At 42.7% G+C, this 22,618-nt stretch overlaps 1 protein-coding gene across 1 annotated transcript in view; it reads right to left on the bottom strand.

Annotated features, from left to right (window-relative positions):
* LOC126272052 (uncharacterized) overlaps nucleotides 1-21,932 on the bottom strand; it is a 33,857-nt gene extending 11,925 nt beyond the window's left edge. The window contains exons 1-2 of the mRNA XM_049974568.1: nucleotides 21,854-21,932; nucleotides 7,736-7,905 (exon numbers count right to left, since the gene is read on the bottom strand). Coding sequence (XP_049830525.1) covers nucleotides 7,736-7,905; nucleotides 21,854-21,868 — 185 coding nt within the window. The 5' untranslated portion in view covers nucleotides 21,869-21,932. The remainder of the gene's footprint in view (nucleotides 1-7,735; nucleotides 7,906-21,853) is intronic.
* Nucleotides 21,933-22,618: the final 686 nt, after the last annotated feature.

Raw genomic sequence — 22,618 nt, 5'->3', positions numbered from 1 at the left:
CAGGTTTCTGTGAGAGACAAAGGATCAAAACCTGTCAATGTCGGTTTATCAGCTGACACAGATCTCCAAGCCATGGTAGAAAAACAAGGTGTATGGCAGTGTATAAATCTGTGGTCATGCACTGCTTGGGTGTGTTACAGTCTAAAAAAAAAACAATGTATTAAACTGGTTATAAAGAATCGGTATAGGAACCCTCACTTGTAATGGATAGTCTATCGAATATTTTCTTCCTCCAGTACAGTTGACAAAACATTACACAGATCCGTGCAAACGACTTCGAGCACTGGCCGAGTGCTCCAATGGAGCAATACGTTTATAGGTAATATGCTTGAAGTCAACATACAGACAGTATTTGTCTTTACAATGTACTGGAAGAGAAAGATGCAATATTCTTAGAGGAGGTTGTATTACAAGGAGACGTATAACTGGTTAAAGTCTCGATGCAGATAACTCTCTCAAGACTACACCGATTTTGCTTATAAAACTAATAGAAATCGGCTGTATCTATTCTCATGGAATCATAACGGTTTTTATTATTATCGTCAGAACTGCTTGTTTATAAAATGGATGTTACTGCAACTGCTGTGTTATTTCATACTTTGTAACTTCTAATTATAAAGTAGACACCACTTGAGTTATAATAAAGTACACTAGTCTAACCTTCCTCTCCTGCATCTGGACAGTTTCCATGTGTTGGGGGATGCACTTGGGCTGTCTGCCCAGAAGGACCAGAGTTCAAGTCCCAGAAATGGCAGTGCCGTTTTTAAGGCCCCACCAATTCCCAGAGGGTGGAGGGGGGGGGAGGGTTAGGATGGCACATCAGCACAGCCCTGGGATAAACCAATTCCTGTCAAAACTGGAAGTTCCCGCTAAAATTTGAAATACCTACCAATAGCGTAGGTTGGGAAGAGAGAGGGAGAGGGAGTGGGGATCCAAGTGCTAGCTGAGTAAAACACATGCCGTAATCTGGGGATGTGGGTGGAGGTGGGTGTGGTTGGGGATGGGTGGGTGGGAGCAATTATTAATCAATTTAATTAATTTGCATATCAATTTGATACCAAAATTGCATCAGTGCTGCCCTTATCCTATTGCTCATTGTGAGTATGCAGATGTATCTTGGTTAAGTTTCTAAATCTAAACTTAAGAGTACGAATTTCTGCAAGAGAAGATCATGCAGGTGAGGACATAGCCATAGAATAATGGAAAGAAGGTAGCACAGTATTTAACGATTTAGATAATACACTGCCTGACAAAAAGGTGAAGCAACCAGAAGGAGTTGAGGAAACGAAATGAAATCATTATTTGAGAGGGCATGTGATGTGCAATCGATACAAAGTCGAGTGAAATTTATAGAGAATGTGACAGTGCAAGCCCAGTTATCTGTATGGCTTTGCACCCGTTTTGGTCTTGGTGCATGCACTCATTCAGTTGGTAGCTATACAGCCGTTGTACCCAGTCATGAGTCATGAGCAAGCTGGCTCATAACTGCTGTAACTGGTCCTTGGTATTCTTGATACTGTCACTGGGATGGAGTCACAGTTTGAGACGATCTCACACGTGATCTATTGTGGACATCTGGGAATCTTGCTGGCCACAGGAGTACCTGAACACTACTCTGGCAGATCGTAACAACACGTGCCATGTGTCGATGATCATTGTAGTTTTGAGAAATGGCACCACGATATTATCGCATAAAGAGGTAACACATGAGGACCCGGAATATCCGATACATATTGCAGTACTGTCAAGAATTCCCTCAGTCGTTACCTGCTGTGACCTGAGGTCACACCTGCTGGCTCTCCACACCATGACGTCAGGAGTATCTCCCTACAGTACTGGAAGAATGGGATCTGTCCCCAGGTTGTCGCCATGTATGGTGACGATGGGAATCTGCGGTAGAGCAGAATCGCGATTTGTATCTGAACACAGTGTGAAGCGGCAGCCTACGCATTGGATGGTACACCGCTAGTCCAGCTGCTGCTAGTCTTCCACCAGTGTGAAAGACCACAGGGACACCATTACCTGTTCTCAGAATGCAGGAGCAGATGTGCTTGGTACACAATGTGGCGAACCTCCCCATTGGGTGGTCAGACGTTCTGGACTGGAACCTTGAAGTCAAATATACCTGCTCTCACGCTTACCTGCGGTCCAGTGTCGGGTCACTGTCACATATGAATCTCATCTGGAAATCGGACGATTCTACCAGCAAGCAAATGGAGACCCACAATGAGGCCACTTTCAAACTGTGCCTGGTACCGATAACACTGTATGACTCAAGTACGCTGCATCTCCAGGTCCTTCACAGTGCTCATTCATCATCTGACTCTGGTCACGACTCTTAGATACCCTGCCAGGCCACGTAACAACAGCAGACACGAACAGCAGTAATGCATTCCGGTGGGCGTTCCACCCTGTCACAGGGTTCAAATGGCTCTTAGCACTATGTGACCTAACATCTGTGGTCATCAGTCCCCTAGAACTTAGAACTACTTAAACCTAACTAATCTAAGGACATCACACACATCGATGCCCGAGGCAGTATTCGAACCTGCGACCGTAGCAGTCGCGCGGTTCCGGACTGAGCGCCTTAACCGCGAGACCGCCGCGGCCGGCCCTGTCACAGGGAATTGCAACTTCAACCATGTACATACCAGCTGATGGGACCGAGCGAGGTGGCGCAGTGGTTAGCACACTGGACTCGCATTCGGGAGGACGACGTTTCAATCCCGTCTCCGGCCATCCTGATTTAGGTTTTCCGTGATTTCCCTAAATCGTTTCAGGCAAATGCCGGGATGGTTCCTTTGAAAGGGCACGGCCGATTTCCTTCCCAATCCTTCCCTAACCCGAGCTTGCGCTCCGTCTCTAAAGACCTCGTTGTCGACGGGACGTTAAACACTAACCACCACCACCAGCTGATGGTGTGTGTGTGTGTGTGTGTGTGTGTGTGTGTGTGTGAGAGAGAGAGAGAGAGAGAGAGAGAGAGAGAGAGAGAGTGTACGAATTTACATTGACATCTGACCATGTCTTCAGGGTGCTTCACTATTTTTGTCAGGCAGTGGAAGGGCCATAACAGAAATAACAACTGATGAAGAGACAAAGATGCTGACACATGTTCAACCCGTCAGCAGTTCAGCAAGGGGAGAGACCAATTTAGATTCCATTAACTGTCGATCGCGCTATTCTTACAACATTTTGGTTACGCCACAGTCTACCATAACAGTTATGACACTCCATCTCTCTTTTGGTACCCGCTACGGTTCCAGTGCTCCAATCAACCAGCAAATGACGCCTCTGAATGCGGTATCGGATGAGTGCGAATAATGTAATTTACATTGATTTGTAACAAAGTTTTTAGAATAGGAAGCAGATGCAGTGCGCTAGAAATCGTCATAACTGAAAAAAAAAATGGTACCACATTTGTCATGTTTTAGTTTCCTAAGGACCCTGTGAGGCAAGAAACGGTACATTACAAGACAGTTTATTTATGATTCTCTTGTAACATACAGTTATTTACTGATAAATGTCGTTTTTCTTCAGAAACAAAAAATGCTAGTAATCACGAGAAGACTCTATTTTTTGCAGGAAGGCGTCGTAAATCTACTCATCAACCTAAAGTTTTCTTCGCTACACTTCCAGGAACGTAAGAAAGATACACTGAAGCTCCAAAGAAACTGGTATTGGCCTGCGTATTCAAATTCAGAGATATATAAATAGGCAGAATATGGGGTTGCGGCCAGCAACGCCTGTGTAAGACAAGAAGTGTCTGGCGCAGTTGTTAGATCGGTTACTGCTCCTACAATGGAAGGTTATCAAGATTTAAGTGAGTTTGAATGTGGTTTAATGGTCGGCGCAAGAGCGATGGAACCCGGCACCCCTGAGGTAGCCATGAAGGATTTCCCGTACGACCATTTCACGAGTGTACCGTGAATATGAGGAATCCGGAAAAACATCAAATCTCCGACATTGCTGCGGCCGGAAAAAGATCCTGCAAGAACGGGACCAATGACGACTGAAGAGAATCGTTCAACATGACAGAAGTGCAACCCTTCCGCAAACTGCTCCAGATTTCAATGTTGGCCCATCAACAAGAGGCAGCGTACAAACCATTCAACGAAACATCATCGATGTGGGCTTTCGGAGACGAAGGCCCACTCGTGTACCCTTGATGACTGCACGACACGAAGCTTTACGCCTCACCTGGGCCCGTCAACATCGACATTGGACTATTGATGAATGGAAACATGTTACCTGGTTGGACGAGTCTTGTTTCAGATTGTATCAAGTGGAGGGCCGTGTACGGGTATGGAGACAACCTCATGAATCCATGGATCCTGCATGTCAGCAAGGAACTGTCCAAGTTGGTGGAGGCTCTGTAATGGTGTGGGGCGTGTGCAGTTGGAGTTGTATAGGACCCCTGATATGTCTAAATACGATTCTGACATATGACATGTACGTAATCATCCTGTCTGATCACCCGCATCCATTCATGTCCATTGCGCATTTCGACGGTTTTAGGCAATTCCAGCAGGACAATGCGGCGCCCCACAAGTGCTGAACTGTTACGTTGAAGAGATGAATTGAAGAGTGACCCCAGGAACACTCTTCTGAGTTTAAACGCTTCCACTGGCCACCAAACTCCCCAGACATGATCGTTATTGTGCAAATATGGAATGCCTTGCAACGTGCTGTTCGGAAGAGATCTCTACCCCCCCTCGTACTCTTGCGGATTCATGGTGTCAGTTCCCTCCAGCAGTACTTCCGACATTAGTCGAGTCCATTCCACGTCGTCAGTGTATGTAGAATGCAATACCTATAGTATTTAAAGTACACTATAAGCAACTACTCTTGTAGCTGAATGGCAAACCACATAGATATGACAATAAAACGTCAAACGCAAGATGACTGTTTCCCAACACAGAAGAGAGCAGTTCCACAACTGTTGATACATCCGAGCCACAAACGGCAAGATATTTCAACACATTCACTTTCGACGAAAAATCAACTAAATTCATGTATTAAAGTGAGTGAAGTGAAAGAATGGGTGAATCATTAGGTTCAAGGAAAGTGCCTAGCGTAATAACAGACAACAACAGAAGTATATGCTTCTTATGCATGGAATAAGTGTTTATATTCTCTTGCTGTCAGAGGAATAACAGGCAATTACACACACATTCGAAAGTATTTCTTCATGAATTATTTGTAGCTTGACTCATGGAATCGGTGAGATACGGCTGGTTTTGCATGTACATCACGTTATTTTGTGTCTCATGGGAATTTGATAATGAACAGAATGCATAAGTGTAACCATTATTTCGTTAATTAAGTAAAAAAACTAAAAACAAACATTATCCTTACAATACATATACCATACATAACATAGACCGCGCATGTTCCTATCTCTGCCGCGTTAATGCTTGAAAGCAAAATCAAAGTCATGTAACTCGGGGCAGAAAGCTGAGTTCCTGCCCTTAAGCGCTGAATGAAATGGAGCTGAAAATTACAGTTTCCCTCATTTATAGCTGAAACCAAGCACTGATTTTGGCAATTAAATATTCCCACATATAGTAGTCCAGTTAACCTAATTTCTCCGAAACTGCTGATAATAAAGCAGCGGTTATCCTTTTCACGTGGTCAAGTTGAAACGTATTGAAAGTTCGTTTAACAAGCTACAGAGTGTCTGCTCTTTAGTGAATAGTTTTTCTTTCTATTGTTTTTTCACTGTGAATTCTTGTACTTCACGGCTTCCAGATGAGTGGAAGATAAAATAATAATTTCGAACGCAGCATTAGTTTTTTTAACGATTCCACAAGACTATGTGTGAAATGCTTTAGTAAACTTTTGTAAGAAGGGAAATTCGTTTATGAGCATAATGTCATGTGTTTTCACGAAATAACCACTTCCGTTTTCTGACTTTTGCTTACTCCGTTACTGATACCGAAACAATGTCAAGATAGTGTAATATATTACAAAACAATGATTATACTGGTCTAGTGAGCTAGATATTAACGACATGTCGTCTCAAAAGCTTAGTAATTCAGCTAGCTTTACATCCAAGGCAAGTATTTTAAAGCAATTCACTTACATAACTGAGATCTTCGTCATTTTATCTAATCTGTAGGATACAAAACAAGACTTCTCTGAGCATGTGTGAAGGTCTTTACTTCTGTATCTAGTGACAAGCACAACATTTGACCTGTAACAAAAATGTCATACATTGTGCGCTGTAAGTGCGTGACGACATACTCGGCTTAACGCTCCGAGTCCCGTGACTTACATTTTGATTTCAGTAAAATGACTACATGCGCAGTCTACGTTATCTATGGTCTGTGTTACAACGCATGTGACAGTCTGCTTTCTCACCGTCTGGAGTGCTGGTGTCGCTCCAACTGTCAAACGGTAACAACTTTCGCACCACAGAGTAGCGCGACTGTATGTATTACACTGTTGTTACACTACATGATCAAAAGTATGCGGACACCCACAAAAACATACGTTTTTCATATTAGGAGCATTGTACTGCCAGGTACTCCATATCAGCGACCTCAGACATCGTGAGAGAGCAGAATGGGGCGCTCCGCGGAACTCACGGACTTCCAACTTCAGGTGATTGAGTGCCAATTGTGTCATACGTCTGTACGCGAGATTTCCACACTCATAAACATCGCTAGGTCCACTGTTTCCGGTGTGATAGTGAAGTGGAAACCTGAAGGGACACGTACAGCACAAAAGCGTACAGGCCGACCTCGTCTGTTGACTGACAGAGGCCGCCGACAGTTGGAGAGGGTCGTAATATGTAACAAACAGACATCTAGCCAGACCATCACACAGGAGTTCCAAACTGCATCAGGATCCACTGCAAGTACTATGACAGTTAGGCGGGAGGTGAGAAAACTTGGATTTCATAGTCGAGCGGCTGCTCATAAGCCACACTTCACACCGGTAAATGCCAAACGACTCCTTGCTTGGTGTAAGGTGCGTAAACATGGACAATTGAACAGTGGAAAAAGTCGTGTGGAGCGACGAAACACGGCACACAATGTGGCGATACGATGGTGTGGTTATTGCGAATGCCCAGTGAACGTCATCTGCCAACAGTAAAATTCGGAGGCGGTGGTGTACGGTCTGGTCGTGTTTTTCATGGAGGGGCTTGCACCCCTTGTTGTTTTGCGTGGCACTATAACAGCACAGGCCTACATTGATGTTTTAAGCACCTTATTGCTTCCCACTGTCGAAGAGCAATTCGGGGATGCCGATTGCATCTTTCGACACGATCGAGCACCCGTTCATAATGCACGGCATGTGGCAGACTGGTTACACGACAGTAACATCCCTGTAATGGACTGGCCTGCACAGAGTCCTGACCTGAATCCTATAGAACACCTTTGGGATGTTTTGGAACGCCGTGCCAGGCCTCACCGATCGACATCGATAGTTTTGCTCAGTGCAGAACTGCGTGAAGAACCGGCTGCCATTTCCCAAGAAACCTTCCAGTACCTGATTGAACGTATGCCTGCGAGAATGGAAGCTGACATCAAGGCTAAGGATGGGCCAACACCTATTGATTCCATCATTACCGATGGAGGGCGCCACGAACTTGTAAGTCATTTTCATACAGGTGTCCGGATACTTTTATCACATAGTATATGTCACATTGTTTGCAACGCGCCGTGAAACAGCGGTCTCCTTATCCTGCGAGCTGTCAGCCGCGTGCCAGCCTGTTCGAGGAAGTACTCACTCGTTATCGGACGGCGCCTGGACGCCGCCCCTCTCGCCGACGTCGCCGGCCGCCGTCCTGGAGCCGAGCTCCACCCCCTCCTGCGCCGCCCTCACCAGCGCCGCCCTGTCCTTCTCCTCCACTTTTAGTGCTTCGTCCGCGAGGGCCGCAGCCGCCACTAGAGCCAACAGCTGGCAACACAACACAGATCTAGAGTTACTTTTAAAGAAAATTACTTACCCCCACAGATGAAAAAATTCCTATATTTTGGGACACAAGACGTAGCAGGTAGGTCATCGAATCTTACACTACTGCCCATTAAAACACATACACCAAGAAGAAATGCAGATGAGAAAAGGGTATTCATTGGACAAATATATTATACTAGAACTGACATGTGATAACATTTTCACGCAATTTGGGTGAACAGATCCTGAGAAATCAGTACTCAGAATAACTACCTCTGGCGGTAATAACGGCCTTGATACACGTGGGCATTGAGTCAAACAGAGCTTGGATGGCGTGTACAGGTACAGCCGCCCATGCAGCTTCAACACCATACCACAGTTCATCACGAGAAGTGACTGGCGTATTGTGACGAGCCAGTTGCTCGGCCACCATTGACCAGACGTTTTCAATTGGTGAGAGATCTGGACCTGCACATGCGGTCGTGCATTATCCTACTGAAATGTAGGGTTTCGCAGGGATCGAATGAAGGGTAGAGCCACGGGTCGTAACACATCTGAAATGTAGCGACCACTGTTCAAAGTGCCGTCAGTGCGAGCAAGAGGAGACCGAGACGTGTAACCAATGGCACCCCATACCATCACGTGGGTGATACGCCAGTATGGCGATGACGAATACACCCTTCCAATGTGCGTTCACCGCGATGTAGCCAAACACGAATGCGACCATCATGAAGCTGTAAAAAGAACCTGGATTCATCCGAAAAATTGACGGTTTGCCATTCGTGCACCCCGGTTCGTCGTTGGTGAGACCATCGCAAGCGCTCCTGTCTGTGATGCAGCGTCAAGGGTAACCGCAGCCATGGTCTCCGAGCTGATAGTCCATGCTGCTGCAAACGTCGTCGAACTGTTCGTGCAGATGGTTGTTGTCTTGCAAACGTCCCCATCTGTTGACTCGGGGATCGAGACGTGGCTGCACGATCCGTTACAGCCATGAGGATAAGATGCCTGTCATCTCGACTGCTAGTGGTACGACGCCGTTGGGATCCAGCACGGCGTTCCGTATTACCCTCCTGAACCCACCGATTCCATATTCTGCTAACAGTCATTGGATCTCGACCAACGCGAGCAACAATGTCGCGATACGATAAACCGCAATCACGATAGGCTACAATCCGACCTTTATCAAAGTCGGAAACGTGATGGTACGCATTTCTCCTCCTTACATGAGGCATCACAACAACGTTTCACCAGGCAACGCCGGTCAACTGCTGTTTGTGTATCAGAAATCGGTTGGAATCTTTCCTCATGTCAGCACGTTTTAGGTGTCGACACCGGCGCCAACCTTGTGTGAATGCTCTGAAACGCTAATCATTTGCATATCACAGCATCTTCTTCCTGTCGGTAAAATTTCGCGTCTGTAGCACTTCATCTTCGTGGTGTAGCAGTTGTAATGGCCAGTCGTGTAGTTTTTAATAAGTTTGCTCGCAGTCCTCTCAAGCGGATGAATGTTCTGTACAGAATAGGGAAGTTTCCTGTACTGTTACGATGTTAAATATAATATATGTATCGGTCTGCAGTCACAACAAAACCGAAAATAGTAATACTAATGATGTGTGTACACTGGACCGATCGCAGAGTTCAAATGGTTCTAATGGCTCTGAGCACTATGGGACTTAGCTTCTGAGGTCATCAGTCTTCTAGAGCTTAGAACTATTTAAACCTAACTAACCTAAGGACATCACTCACATCCATGCCCGAGGCAGGATTCGAACCTGCGACCGTAGCGGTCGCGCGGTTCCAGACTGTAGCGCCTAGAACCGCACGGCCACTCCGTTCGGCGATCGCAGAGTGATTGGACATCCAAAAGCATTGTGTTAGCCTGGTATCATTTTGCTGTAATTGTTTTACTATTGTTGTTTTTGAAGAATGTGAATCAATTAGCAAATAATGGATGATGTCGTAACCTGGAACGTAGCTCTTCCATGAATTGCTGCCTTCTGACTTGCTGGAGCTCAATCACGTTAGTGTCGTTTAATGTTTACAAACTTTCGTCCTTTACAAACTTTGTACGTTCTTGCAAGTATTGTGGTGTCCAATACTCCACATTGTTCTTTCCAAATTAGCTTGACTATGAAGGAGAAGTGTAAGATCTGTTCTATAATAGAACATCGGGAGATCTGTAGCAAATCTTGTAAGAAATAGGGTGGAATGTACTGGAGAGAATGATGGGGCAATTAACTAGGTTCTCTCCTGGAACTGCAGAGTATGAAGCAGACACATTTTGACAGAAGATCATGAAGGGAAAATCTGTGCCCTTCAGGCATAGTTCGAGGAAGCAAAGAAGTAGCTGGTAAGGATCAAGGGACTCAGAAGTGATGAGGGTGATTAGAGACAACAAGTTGATTGGAAGGCAGGGACAAGAAGAACGCCGTCTGGTACTTTCACCATAAACAGAAACCACAGGTATCAACCGCCGCCAGAGTTAAGTGAAGATGCCATCAGGTAGAACCAGGAGCAGCAAATGTGCATAGGGGTGTGCAAAAGTCAGAAAGAAGAAACTTCTTCTGTAAGGTAGTACACATGAGCGAGGTGTAGTTCGTAATATAAACATCAAAAAGTTTAGCATCAGCCCGGTTCCCAGAACTCCTGAAGATAGCCGTTGGCTGTGGATATTGTATCACAAACATAGTCCCTTCGATTGTTCAGAGATGTCACTAAACCCGCCCAGAGGTGTAAATAACCATGCGTGAGCAGTGCCTATTAGACGGAGGGGGTCCGACAGCCGATCAGTTCCAGTCATATCTCCAGGAAGGAGGTACACGGCTCGTGTTGCCTGTAGTTCAACTATGCTTAGACGGTCAATAGAGCGATTCGATTCCGTCCGCATTGTTACTTTGTGCCAGGAAGGGCTCTCAACAAGGGACCGCTCCAGGCGTCTCGGAGTGAACCAAAGCGATGTTGTTCGGACATGGAGAGATACAGAGAGACAGGAACTGTCGATGACATGCCTCGCTCAGATGGCCCAAGGGCTACTACTGCTGTGGATGACCGCTTCCTATGGATTATGGATCGGAGGAACCCTGACAACAACGCCACCACGTTGAATTGTACTTTTCGTGCGGCCACACGACGTCGTGTTACGACCCAAACCGTGAGCGGTAGGTTGCATGACGCGCAACTTCACTCCCGACATCCATGGCGAGTTCCATCTTAGCAACCACGACACCGTGCAGCGCGGTACAGATGGGTCCAACAACATGCCGAAGGACCTCTCAGGATTGGCATCACGTTCTCCTCAGCGAAGAGTGACGCATATGCTTTCAACCAGACAATTGCCGGAAACGTTTCTGGAGGCAACGTGGTCAGGCTGAACGCCTTAGACATACTGTATAGCGAGTGGAGCAAGGTGGAAGTTCTCTGCTGTTTAGGGTGGCATTATGTGGGGCCGGCGCACGCCGCTGGCGGTCATGGAAGGTGCCGTAACAGCTGTACGATACGTGAATGTCATCCTCCGACCGATAGTGCAACCATATCGGCAGCATATTGGCGGGGCATTCCTCTTCATGGACGACAATTAGCGTCCCGATCGTGCACATCTTGTGAATGACTTCCTTCAGGATAATGTCATCTCTCGACTAGAGTGACCAGCATGTTCTCCAGATATGAACCCTATTGAACATGCCTGGGATAGATTGAAAAATACTGTTTATGGAAGTGACCCAGCAACCATTCTGAGGGATCCAAGCTGAATCGCCGTTGAGGAGTGGGACAATCTGGACCAACAGTACCTTGATGAACTTGTGCATTTCAGTATGAAATTTTCACTGTGCAGCGTAATGTGTTCTGATATGACACTTCCCGACAGATTAAAACTGTGTCGGACCGAGACTCGAACTCAGGACCTTTGCCTTTCTCGGGCAAGTGCTCTACCAACTGAGCTACCCAAACAGGACTCACGACCCGTCCGTACAGCTTAAATTTCGTCAGTACCACGTCTCCTACCTTCCAAACTCCACAGAAGCTCTTCTGCTAACCTTGCAGTACTAGCACTCCTGGAAGAAAGGATATTGCGGAGACATGGCTTAGCCACATCCTGGGGTAGAGCACTTGGCCGCGAAAGGCAAAGGTCCCGAGTTCGACTCTCGGTCTGGCACACAGTTTTAATCTGCCAGGAAGTTTCAACTTGTGGATAGTATGTCACGACGAATACAGGCATGCGTCACTGCAAGAGGACGTGCTACTGGGCACTAGAGGTACAGCAATCTGGACCACCACCTCTGAAGGTCTCGCTGTATGGTGGTACGACGTGTAATGTATGGATTTCATGAGCAATGAACAGGGCGGAAATGATGTTTATTTCGATCTCTATTCCCATTTTCTGTACAGGTTCAGGAACTCACGGAATCGTGTTGATGCAATACTTTTTTTATGTATGTAATTGACAGAAAGTCATTGTGTGAAACAGAAGTAACATCTGGTGTTCCTAAGGAAGTGTATTAGGCTCTGTGTTATTACTAATCTACAGGATGATTATAATAAAAGTTAAACTTTCAAACAGCTGTAGAGAAACACCACTGGTCAGAATGACGTGATATTGCAACGGAATATTATCAGAGAAGTAAGAAAACGTATGGGAGAAAAAAAATAGTTACAAAATGTAGCAATAGATGGGCTGTTAGCATCATTATTTAATATTGGTCGGCTACAGATGACAAATGAATCATACAACAATGCCTAAGGTGTACGTTTGACGTTAAACAAACTGTTTTACTCAGTGTGAATAGGTATGATACTGTTAGTTACGTAAACCTATCCACCACAGCAAGGTCATATCACACTGGACGGGAAAAACCGGTTTTTGATTCTCCTGAGGCCAAAAACCGATCAAAAGCATCAATCACATCGGGTTTTAATTGTCCTGAGCCCAAAAATCGCATAAATAACATTAATCAAAATAAAAGCCGATTATTAATTTCCGTGTGACTGGCGCAAAACATGTTCAATATGCTGTCCACCGTTTTCTGCAACAAGTTGAAATCGAGAAACAGCATGTTCCACAACTGATTGAACTGTTTCCGGGGTCACGTTCAGAATATGTTGCGCAATGAGTGCCTTCAAGTGCAGCTAAGTTTGCAGTCGGGACACTGAACACAACTCCTCTCAGATAGCCCCACAGCCAGAAGTCACACGGATTAAGATAAGGTGATCGGGACGTCCAGGCTGTAGGGAAATGGCGGCTGATAATTCTAGCATTTCCGAAATGGCGCTTCAGCAGCTGCTTAACTGGATTTTTAAGGTGCGGAGGTGCTCTGTCTTGCAATAAAATGATACCATCCACACATCCACGCTATTGGAGAGGTGGAATTATGTGCTTGCGCAAAACACACTCATAGCGCTTACCAGTGAGGGTACAGGTAACGGGACCGGAACCACATGTCTCTTTCAGAAAATATCGACCTATGATAAATGATGCCGTAAACCCGCACCACACAGTCACCTTCTCGGGATGAAATGGTACTGGTTGATTTCCGGTGGATTTTACGCTGCCCATATTCGACAATTCTGTTTATTGACATATCCTGTAACATGGAAGTGGGCTTCGTCTGTCCACAAAATCTTCCATAGCCAATCATTGTCCACTTCAATGCGAGCAAGAAATTCTAAAGCAATGGTCAACAGGAAGCACCTGTTGAACATGGGTAATTTTGAGTGGATAGCAAAGAAGGATGTTTCGTAGGTTTTTGCCCATCGTGCTCGCGGGTATGTCCAATGTTCGGGCATTTATCCGTGCACTACACGTTTGCACGCCACCACTCGTCTCCTACTGCATTGAGGGCAACTGCTTCCACTGACGTCGAATCAATTCGTTTCCTCCCTCTACCAGGCAGCACACCAAAAGGACCCGTCTTTTCGAATTTCCAAATCATTTACTCCAGATCCACGGCAGTCATCGGACCAACGCTTTTTTTCACACCGTTCAGTGTCCGGGACTGCTGCAGAGTGACGTGTGCACAGTCACCATTCTTGTAATACAGCTTTACAAGCGGAGCGCGATCCTGCATTGAGGCAGTGATGGCGAACGTCGCAGACGCGAAAGGAGGAAAACCCGTGTAACCGGCGTGTTTACACCAACTTGAGTGGGACATGTGCATGATAGGTGTTTTCATTTACGTATTGTGACACATACAGCGCCATCTATTGATCAGTTTTCACACTATTTTTGTTCTTTTGCCATACGTTTTCCCTCTTTTCCGATAATATTCCTTTGCAATTTGACATCTTTCTGATCAGTGGTGGTATTTCTACAGTGTTTTGATAGTTTAACATCAATTATAATCACCCTACACATAAACAATCTGAGCAGTGTTCTTAGATTGTTTGCAAATGATGCTGTAATTTACCGTCATGTAAAGTGAAAAGATCATAGTCAATTGCAAAATGATGTAGACACGATATCTGTATCGTGCGAAAAATGGCAGTTGACTCTAAATAATCAAAAGTGTGAAGTCATCTACACGAGCACTAAAAAGAATTCGCTAAATTTCAGTTAGACGATAAATCACAAATATCTAAAGGCTGTAAACTCAACTAAACACTTAGGGCTGCAGTTAGCGAATAACTTAAACTGGAACGAGCAGATAGATAATGTTGTGGGTAAAACACACCAACGATTACGATTTACTGGCGAAATACCGAGAAAATGCAACAGGTTTATTAAAGAGACTGCCTACACTAGGCTTGTCCGCCCTCTTCTGGAGTACTGCTGTGCGATGTGGGATCCGCATCCGATAGGATCGATGGATGACACTGAAAAAATTCAAACAAGGGCAGTTCGTTTTGTAGTATCGCGAAATGGGGGAGAGAGTGCCACTGGTATGATACACGGTTTGGGATGGCACTCATTAAAACAAAGGCGTTTTGCGTTGCGGCAGGACCTTCTCACTAATGTTCAATGACCATCATTCTCCTCAGAGTCTATTTTGCGGGCTGCCACCGAAATAGGGTGAAATGATTATGATGATAAAATAAGAGAAATCAGAGCACACACGGAAAGTTTAAGGGTTCCTTTTCCCACGCACTGTTCGAGACTGAAACGGCAGAGAAGCAGCTTATTGGTGATTCTACGAACCCTCTGCCAGTCTCTTAATTGTGAATTGCAGAAAAATCATGTTGATGCAGATGTAAGACCTCACTTACAGGAAATTTTAGGAGCAGTGTAACAGGCCATCATCGTATTCAAACCAAGTGCACGATGCTAAGGCAACTAATAGTGGGCATAGGACCTTCAGAAGAAAAAAAATAAAGTGATGGTTCAAATGGCCCTGAGCACTATGGGACTTAACTTCTAAGGTCATCAGTCCCCTAGAACTTAGAACTACTTAAACCTAACTAACCTAAGGACATCACACACATCCATGCCCGAGACAGGATTCGAACCTGCGACCGTAGCAGTTCCGCGGTTCCGGACTGAGCGCCTAGAACCGCGAGACCACCGCGGCCGGCTGGTCAAGAAGAAGTACAGGTAAAATTATAATGTAAGTTAAACGATCTCTGACTTTCGGATAATTTGTATCAAATAATAACGGTACTTCTACATTTCGACCTAACTGTCGTAAGGAGTGTGACCATAACGTAAGTGTTTATTTAACATCACAACAGTGAAGCAATAGTCAGAGCACATTAAAAAAAAATTCTTTAAAATATGGGGTTACACTACCGGTTTCAAAGAACTAAGTCGTCATTTTAAAATGTAAAACATTAGTTGGCGAATATATAATGGGAATTATGACCATACGTTTGACAAAAATTACGAGAAATAATGAGACCAGGCAACCGAGGCAATGGTAGCACAACAATGTCACTACAAGTTATGCCCATGCTTGCCTAACCGTTCTTTCCATGTCCCAATGTAGAATAGATAAAAACTACGCCAGGGAAAAAACTGCCAAGAGTATCAGTCCTATATAAGAGTACAGTGTGTTTTGAGATTCTTTTTTCGGAACATAGTAAAATTATATGCTGCATTCCATATGGAAGCCTGTTATGCTTGATACACTTACGACTTGTGAATTTATATCAGCCATACAATCATTATGGCACAGCAGAGCACTTTGCAAGAATCCTTGGTAATTTTTACCCTGGTGTAGTTTTTATCTAATCTACATTAGGACATGGAATGAACGGCTGGGCAAGCATGGTCATAACATGTAGTGACTTGGTTGTCCCACTATTGCCTCTGTAGCCTGGTCTCATTATTTCTTGTAATTGTTGTCAGATGTATGGTCATAATTCCCACTACATGTTCTCCAAATGGTGTTTTACGTTTGAAAATGACGACGTATTTCTTAGATACCGGTAATGTAACCCCCTTTCTTTTCTTTTTAAGGAAAACAATGTTCTTTGACTATTGCTTCATTGTTGTAGTGTTACATAAACATTTAAGTAATAATAGTAGAATCAGTTATGAAAACAAACCCCAAAACTACGGACTCTATTCAGAAGTCAGAATGCAAGTTTTTTAAAGAGAACTGGAAAACATAATTTGGGACTAATCTTATAAATCAAATAAAGTAAGTATGAAATTATCGAAGTTCGCAACTTTGTAACGTTACACACATGTAGGCGAGAGACTTGGCCTCCTGGAGCTAGTTTGAGGGGAGATGAATTTGCTTGCGTGGCTGAGGAATAGCTGTGCGACTCCAGCGTCGAGGGCGCGATGCGTCCTTTACCGGCCAGCCAGGTGCAGAGAGAAGCAGCTTCGCCAGAAATGGGTGAATCTCAAACCTGGAAATCTGGATGGAAGATGCTCGCATGGCCTTTGTGCGGGAGACTAGGCTTGAAGAAATGCCGGTTTGTCAGACAAGCTGAAAGCTGGATTCTTACAGCCCTTCAAGAATGTGTAGTAATTCATATTAAAGTATTAAAGCAAATCTGAATACCTCTGCGATCTCACAAAAACACGGTGCATCCCATGACACAACAATATTTAAATATCTTTAAAACTACAGAAGTTAATATTACGAGTGAATAAACATTTTCTCAATGGCCCTCTGAATTAACAACTTTTAAATGTACTTGTAAATAATAGATTTCAGCTATCAGTCGTCCTTTTTAATTTTTTTTAATTGTCAGATCTATATTTCGGCTAGAAACTAGCCATACTCATGCACAATCATTTTTTATCAATGCATGTAATGCCTGTTGGTCGGGCTTCATCCACAGTTCATTGAACCTTCTGAACGGAAGGTAACCTGATGAACTTTTAAATGCTTTAGATGATTTCAACATACAGTATCTCAGATGATGGCACTGCATTATAGATATCATCCTTGAAAGTGACATGACTATATCTATTTTATTTATTGATTTGTTTTGTATATCTTTTCATTGTGTAAATGTTCGTCACAACATCACATCCTTCACAAATACACAGGAAATAAATACACCATGAATACCTCATATTTTGTCATACTTATATATTTATTTAATGAACAATTTACTACTTTGCCAGTAATAAATTGCAACTGACAATACATAATCATGAAACTTTAAGAAGCGGTCGATTGCATGTGTTTGCTGATACCACCTCTGTAAAAGAGTTCCAAAAAAACTCTGCTAACAAGAAGGCCTAAATAATTGTTTAAAAAATATTTAAAAACAGTCTATTGTCGTTCGTCATGAGTGCACTATCACAAGAATATTGGCTTATTTATTACTGAAGGAATCTTGATTTATGTTCGTTCTTCATCTGTCTATCTACCATCTACATCCATACTCCGCAAGCCACCTGACGGTGACTCCTGCAGAGTCTTCCACTGGAGTTTATCTATCATCTCCATAACGCTTTCGCGATTACTAAACGATCCTGTAACGAAGCGCGCTGCTCTCCGTTGGATCTTCTCTATCTCTTCTATCAACCCTATCTGGTACGAATCCCACACTGCTGAGCAGTATTCAAGCAGTGGGCGAACAAGCGTACTGTAACCTACTTCCTTTGTTTTCGGATTGCATTTCCTTAGGATTCTTCCAATGAATCTGTCTGGCATCTGCCTTACCGACGATCAACTTTATATGATCATTTCATTTTAAATCACTCCTAATGCGTACTCCCAGATAATTTATGGAATTAACTGCTTCCAGTTGCTGACCTACTATTTTGTAGCTAAATGATAAGGGATCTATCTTTCTATGTACTCGCAGCACATTACACTTGTCTACATTGAGATTCAATTGTCATTCCCTGCACCATGCGTCAATTCGCTGCACATCCTCCTGCATTTCAGTACAATTTTCCATTGTTACAACCTCTCGATACACCACAGCATCATCTGCAAAAAGCCTCAGTGAACTTCCTATGTCATCCACGAGATCATTTACGTATTTTGTGATTAGCAACGGTCCTACGACACTCCCCTGCGGCACACCTGAAATCACTCTTACTTCGGAAGACTTCTCTCCATGAGAATGACATGCTGCGTTCTGTTATCTAGGAACTCTTCAATCCAATCATACAGTTGGTCTGATAGTCGATATGCTCTTACTTTGTTCTGAGAGTGAGAGAATCTTTCTAACATTTATTTTATTTAAATATTGTTGTGCAGGAAAATGTCCAGGTTGGGTCAAATGACGTCTGTAGAACTTGAGAACTATGTATTTTTGGTGGGAACAGCCTCCTTCAGCCAATGGAAAAGCAGACAGTAGTGGAACAGTACGGCATTCTAGTGGAGACTGGGACTTTTTCGAATGAAGAGCTCAAGGGAGTGATTCGGTGCACTTTTACTGGAAGAAGGCAGACCTGCCTATGGTAACAAGTGGTATTCGATTGTGGAGGTGTTTGATTCTGAATGGTGAATGACTGCTGGAGTACTTAACCTTCTGAAGAGATTCTATATTTAAAGAGATCTGAATGTGTTCGAGGGTAGAATTCTACATTTTTCCAGTTGTACTACGGAACAGAGGATAGACAGAATAGCCGTTATGCTGCGTGTAATAATTTGCAAATCATCATGTTGAACTCTGAAGTGGTGAATATTTTTTCTATTGTAATTATGAGGTGGACTTAGTTTCTGCATAACTTTCATTACAATTTAGTTTGCGGATTTTGCTATCATACTCGTAACACTCACAGCGCAACTTTACTGCTCTTGATAAGGGGATTTTCTGTCTGCATTGTAAAAGAATATTGTAGGGCCACTTCCCATTAATTTGCTATATCCTTTCTTCAATAAAGATTATTCAATATAATTCTGTCATCTACATCAATTGCAGGCATTAGAATAGAAACTTAGTTATTGAATTATTCATTTAACTTTTATTTTGTATTTCTGCATTAATTCGCAACTCTAGCCAATGCACAGGCTATTCAACTGCAGGATAATAGTACAGATTATTATTTACAGCGAGTTAGCTGCGAGGCACAGAAACACAGGTGTGCGGCTCAACCCTATGCCTACATCAAGCTATTCTTTTTATAAACAGAGCTGTATATTCCCAACTACCTAAATTACTTGTAGTATCAGGGAAAGTCGTAACTGATTTGTTCGTAGGAATGTTATTCGGAAGAGCAACTACTCAACAGTACCTGTTAGCTACTATAATAACTAATTCAGTTTGAAGTCTGAATGTACGTATCTAAAATTACCTACCTCAGTGAGTGTCACAAAACCAAAGTAACAGCAACAGGAATGAAAAATCCTCCCAGGCCCTTAAGTTGCTCGGTTTCATTTGAAAGAGTTAGTCTGAGCTCTTATATTCTACCACACATATGAAAAAAATTATTGTATGTGACAGCTAATTGCTGCAAAAAATCGTCTAATCAGAAAATAATATACAAAGCTGAGAATAATATCAAACTCGTTTGGGTTGTGATAAAACAAGAAAAGGGGAGAGAACAAATAAAGATATATCATAGGCAAGGAAGAGGATAAAGTAATAAATGATGTATATCACCTTACAAACTTAATGAATGGGCATTTTTTAAATATGGCAGAGGAATTACAACAAAAATCTCTAAAACATGAATGTATAACAGATATAATTGCACAAAAACTAAAAAATAAGGAACGAGGAGCCCCACATGAAGCATCTGTGAACAAAGTGTATAGAGCAAACAAACTTCTTCTACAGACATAATAAATGAAACTTCCTGGCACATTAAACTGTGTGCCAGACTAAGACTTGAACTCAGGTTTCAGTTTTAATCTATCAGGAAATTTCTAATTGGTGCATACTCCGCAAGTAGAGTGAAAATTCATTCCAGTATATTTAAAACCGACAACAGTTGTGCCTCTGATAAATAAAGGTAATGTAGAAATACAGAGTAGAGGATCGGCCATAATAGAATTTACAAATCCGGTACTTGATACTTTTGACACAGTTAATTGTATGACAGGCATATTCTTAGATTCATCTAAGATTTTTGATGCTGTAAACCATAAGTTTCTACTAAATAAGCTAGAATAATTAAGATTTAAAGACTTTTCTAACAACTATTTCTGACACATTACAAGTAAGGCTACAGTTCAATACAGTTCAGATTTTCAGTACAATGTAAAACGCTGTTTATTGTATAAAACAGGCACATTTCTTTAATAAATGTGTTTATTCCACATGCAAATTCGTGATGAATACTGTAGTAAGTTGAAATGGGTGCAAATTATGCACCAAAGACATATCCAAAATTTTTATCTTTTGTCATTGTTACCTATTAAATTGCAAACGTAAATTCGATTCTACTCAATTCGGTGCTCACATTTTACAGTTAACTGTACAGTTTTAAAAAAGTGTACGAGGTTGTCACAGTAGTTTTTTATTTAATAAGATTTAATTTCGTTTTAAGTTTTACATTAGACAACATATTGTAAAAATGACTGTTGGACACTGGACTTTTTATACGTCTTCCAGCATCTTGGAATCATAATTAAACTGATGAAGTTCACGCGGATGTATGATTTCTGTGACAAATTTCTGAAATGAAATTTCAAGTCTCTGGATATACACTCTATAGGTGATAAAGCGTCCAAGAAGGGCTTGTGTGATGGTATGAACGCCGCTTTAGTGTGTTGGCTGAGTGAGCGCCTTCATTTGTCTTCAACCTCGCCGTGTATTGGAGAATATGTAAAGTACCCCTGTCATTTCGCACCTTCTTGTTTGGTCTGCGGATGTGATGCTGTCAAAGGGCATACCATATTATGAAACGATGCTAAGTTAAGAATTCCGGCGCTGAATCATTTTCAGGTTGGGGATAGCTTTACTTTCTTTATCCTTCCGAAGTTTTCTCACCATATTTCTGATTTATCGAGGCTGACCGCATGGTCTTTTTCCCCATTAACGAATTATGAAGAAACGATAATGAGAGAGGGGTATAAACGGTGCATGGCGGTATATATATATATATATATATATATATATATATATATATATATATATATATATATATATATATATATATATATAAAGAGAGAGAAACAGAGAGATACGGTAAGAGTAATTTCTATGTGAGTGTCATATGTGTCGCATAATAACTACTTTGTCGTATAAAACAAAATATTTGTTTCCAGTTTTCATAAAAATTTGTTGTAGTTACATATGTCGCAGAAGGCGTGGGGAATGTAGCGTTTAAGCTTTTGATACAAAAGAAAAGACGTGCGAGATAATAAGACTGAAGAGCTGCAAATACTAAACCACGCTGGGTGGCTATTTTACTAACAATCTATTTTACCATAAAATCAGAAACTAATAATATTTTATGAGAAGTTTTTGAGAAAAAATGTGTTCTGGAATTACCATCGTTTTATGTTTTTTATGACTGTCCCCCAGCAGGTCATAGGCACTTTTGTGTAATGAGTTCTGAATACAGCACGCCACGTACAAAATCCCATAGCTGTACGAGAACTCCAGATTTACACCGAAGCTAAAACTACTTTCTCCGAGAGTTGGCACTGTTACTTACGACAAATGTCTTCATAGTGAGTCGTGTAAGTTGTTTCTGCCTCGAAGCTGACAAACTAATGTTCCACGAAGGAGCCGGTGTGTATATAAACGTCAAAGGTCATTATGCAGACTCTGATTAGAACCTTAATAGTCCCCCTGCTCCAGGGTTACCTAAATCTGTTCGGCGATGAGGCGCTGGTTTCGTGATGTGTTACGAGGACACAGACCACAGGTGGCGGGTGGAAGAAGAAATAGATACCGTCTATGAGTGTACAAACCTGACGACAAGAAATAAAAAATTAGAGTAACTTGACAAGTAATGTATCTGTGTAGACGACTAGAAGGCTATTTCTATTACCACCGCCTTTAATGTAATTTCAGACATAACATATATGATATTATGGAGTTAGTCGGTTTTTTGTGCTTTTAAATAGTAGTATGTAAAGTGTACTAGAATGTCCTCGAAAAAAATAGTTGTCAGTCGCCAAAGCGAAACATTAATCTCGCCACGGTGGCAGCACCATCGAATTTTTTCCCGAGATGTAGAGAGGGGGAAGTGATACTGCTGTCACGCCGCTAGTCCATCTCCAAGTTTACTTGCGACACAGTTTCCGGACGACGACATCTAATTTCGAAATCAAAATTCGATTTTCGCTGTCATGTTTACATGTTGGGCCCAAGTATATTTTCCTAACGTGATCAAATGTCGGTTTCCTAGTGTCACTTGTCCGACACGGAAGGATTAAGTTGGGGAACACAGAGACAACAGACATGATCAACAAAG

Source organism: Schistocerca gregaria, chromosome 5 (genome assembly GCF_023897955.1).
Source record: "Schistocerca gregaria isolate iqSchGreg1 chromosome 5, iqSchGreg1.2, whole genome shotgun sequence".
Taxonomy (NCBI): Eukaryota; Metazoa; Arthropoda; class Insecta; order Orthoptera; family Acrididae; genus Schistocerca; species Schistocerca gregaria.
This window is presented reverse-complemented; position numbering and strand designations above follow the sequence as displayed.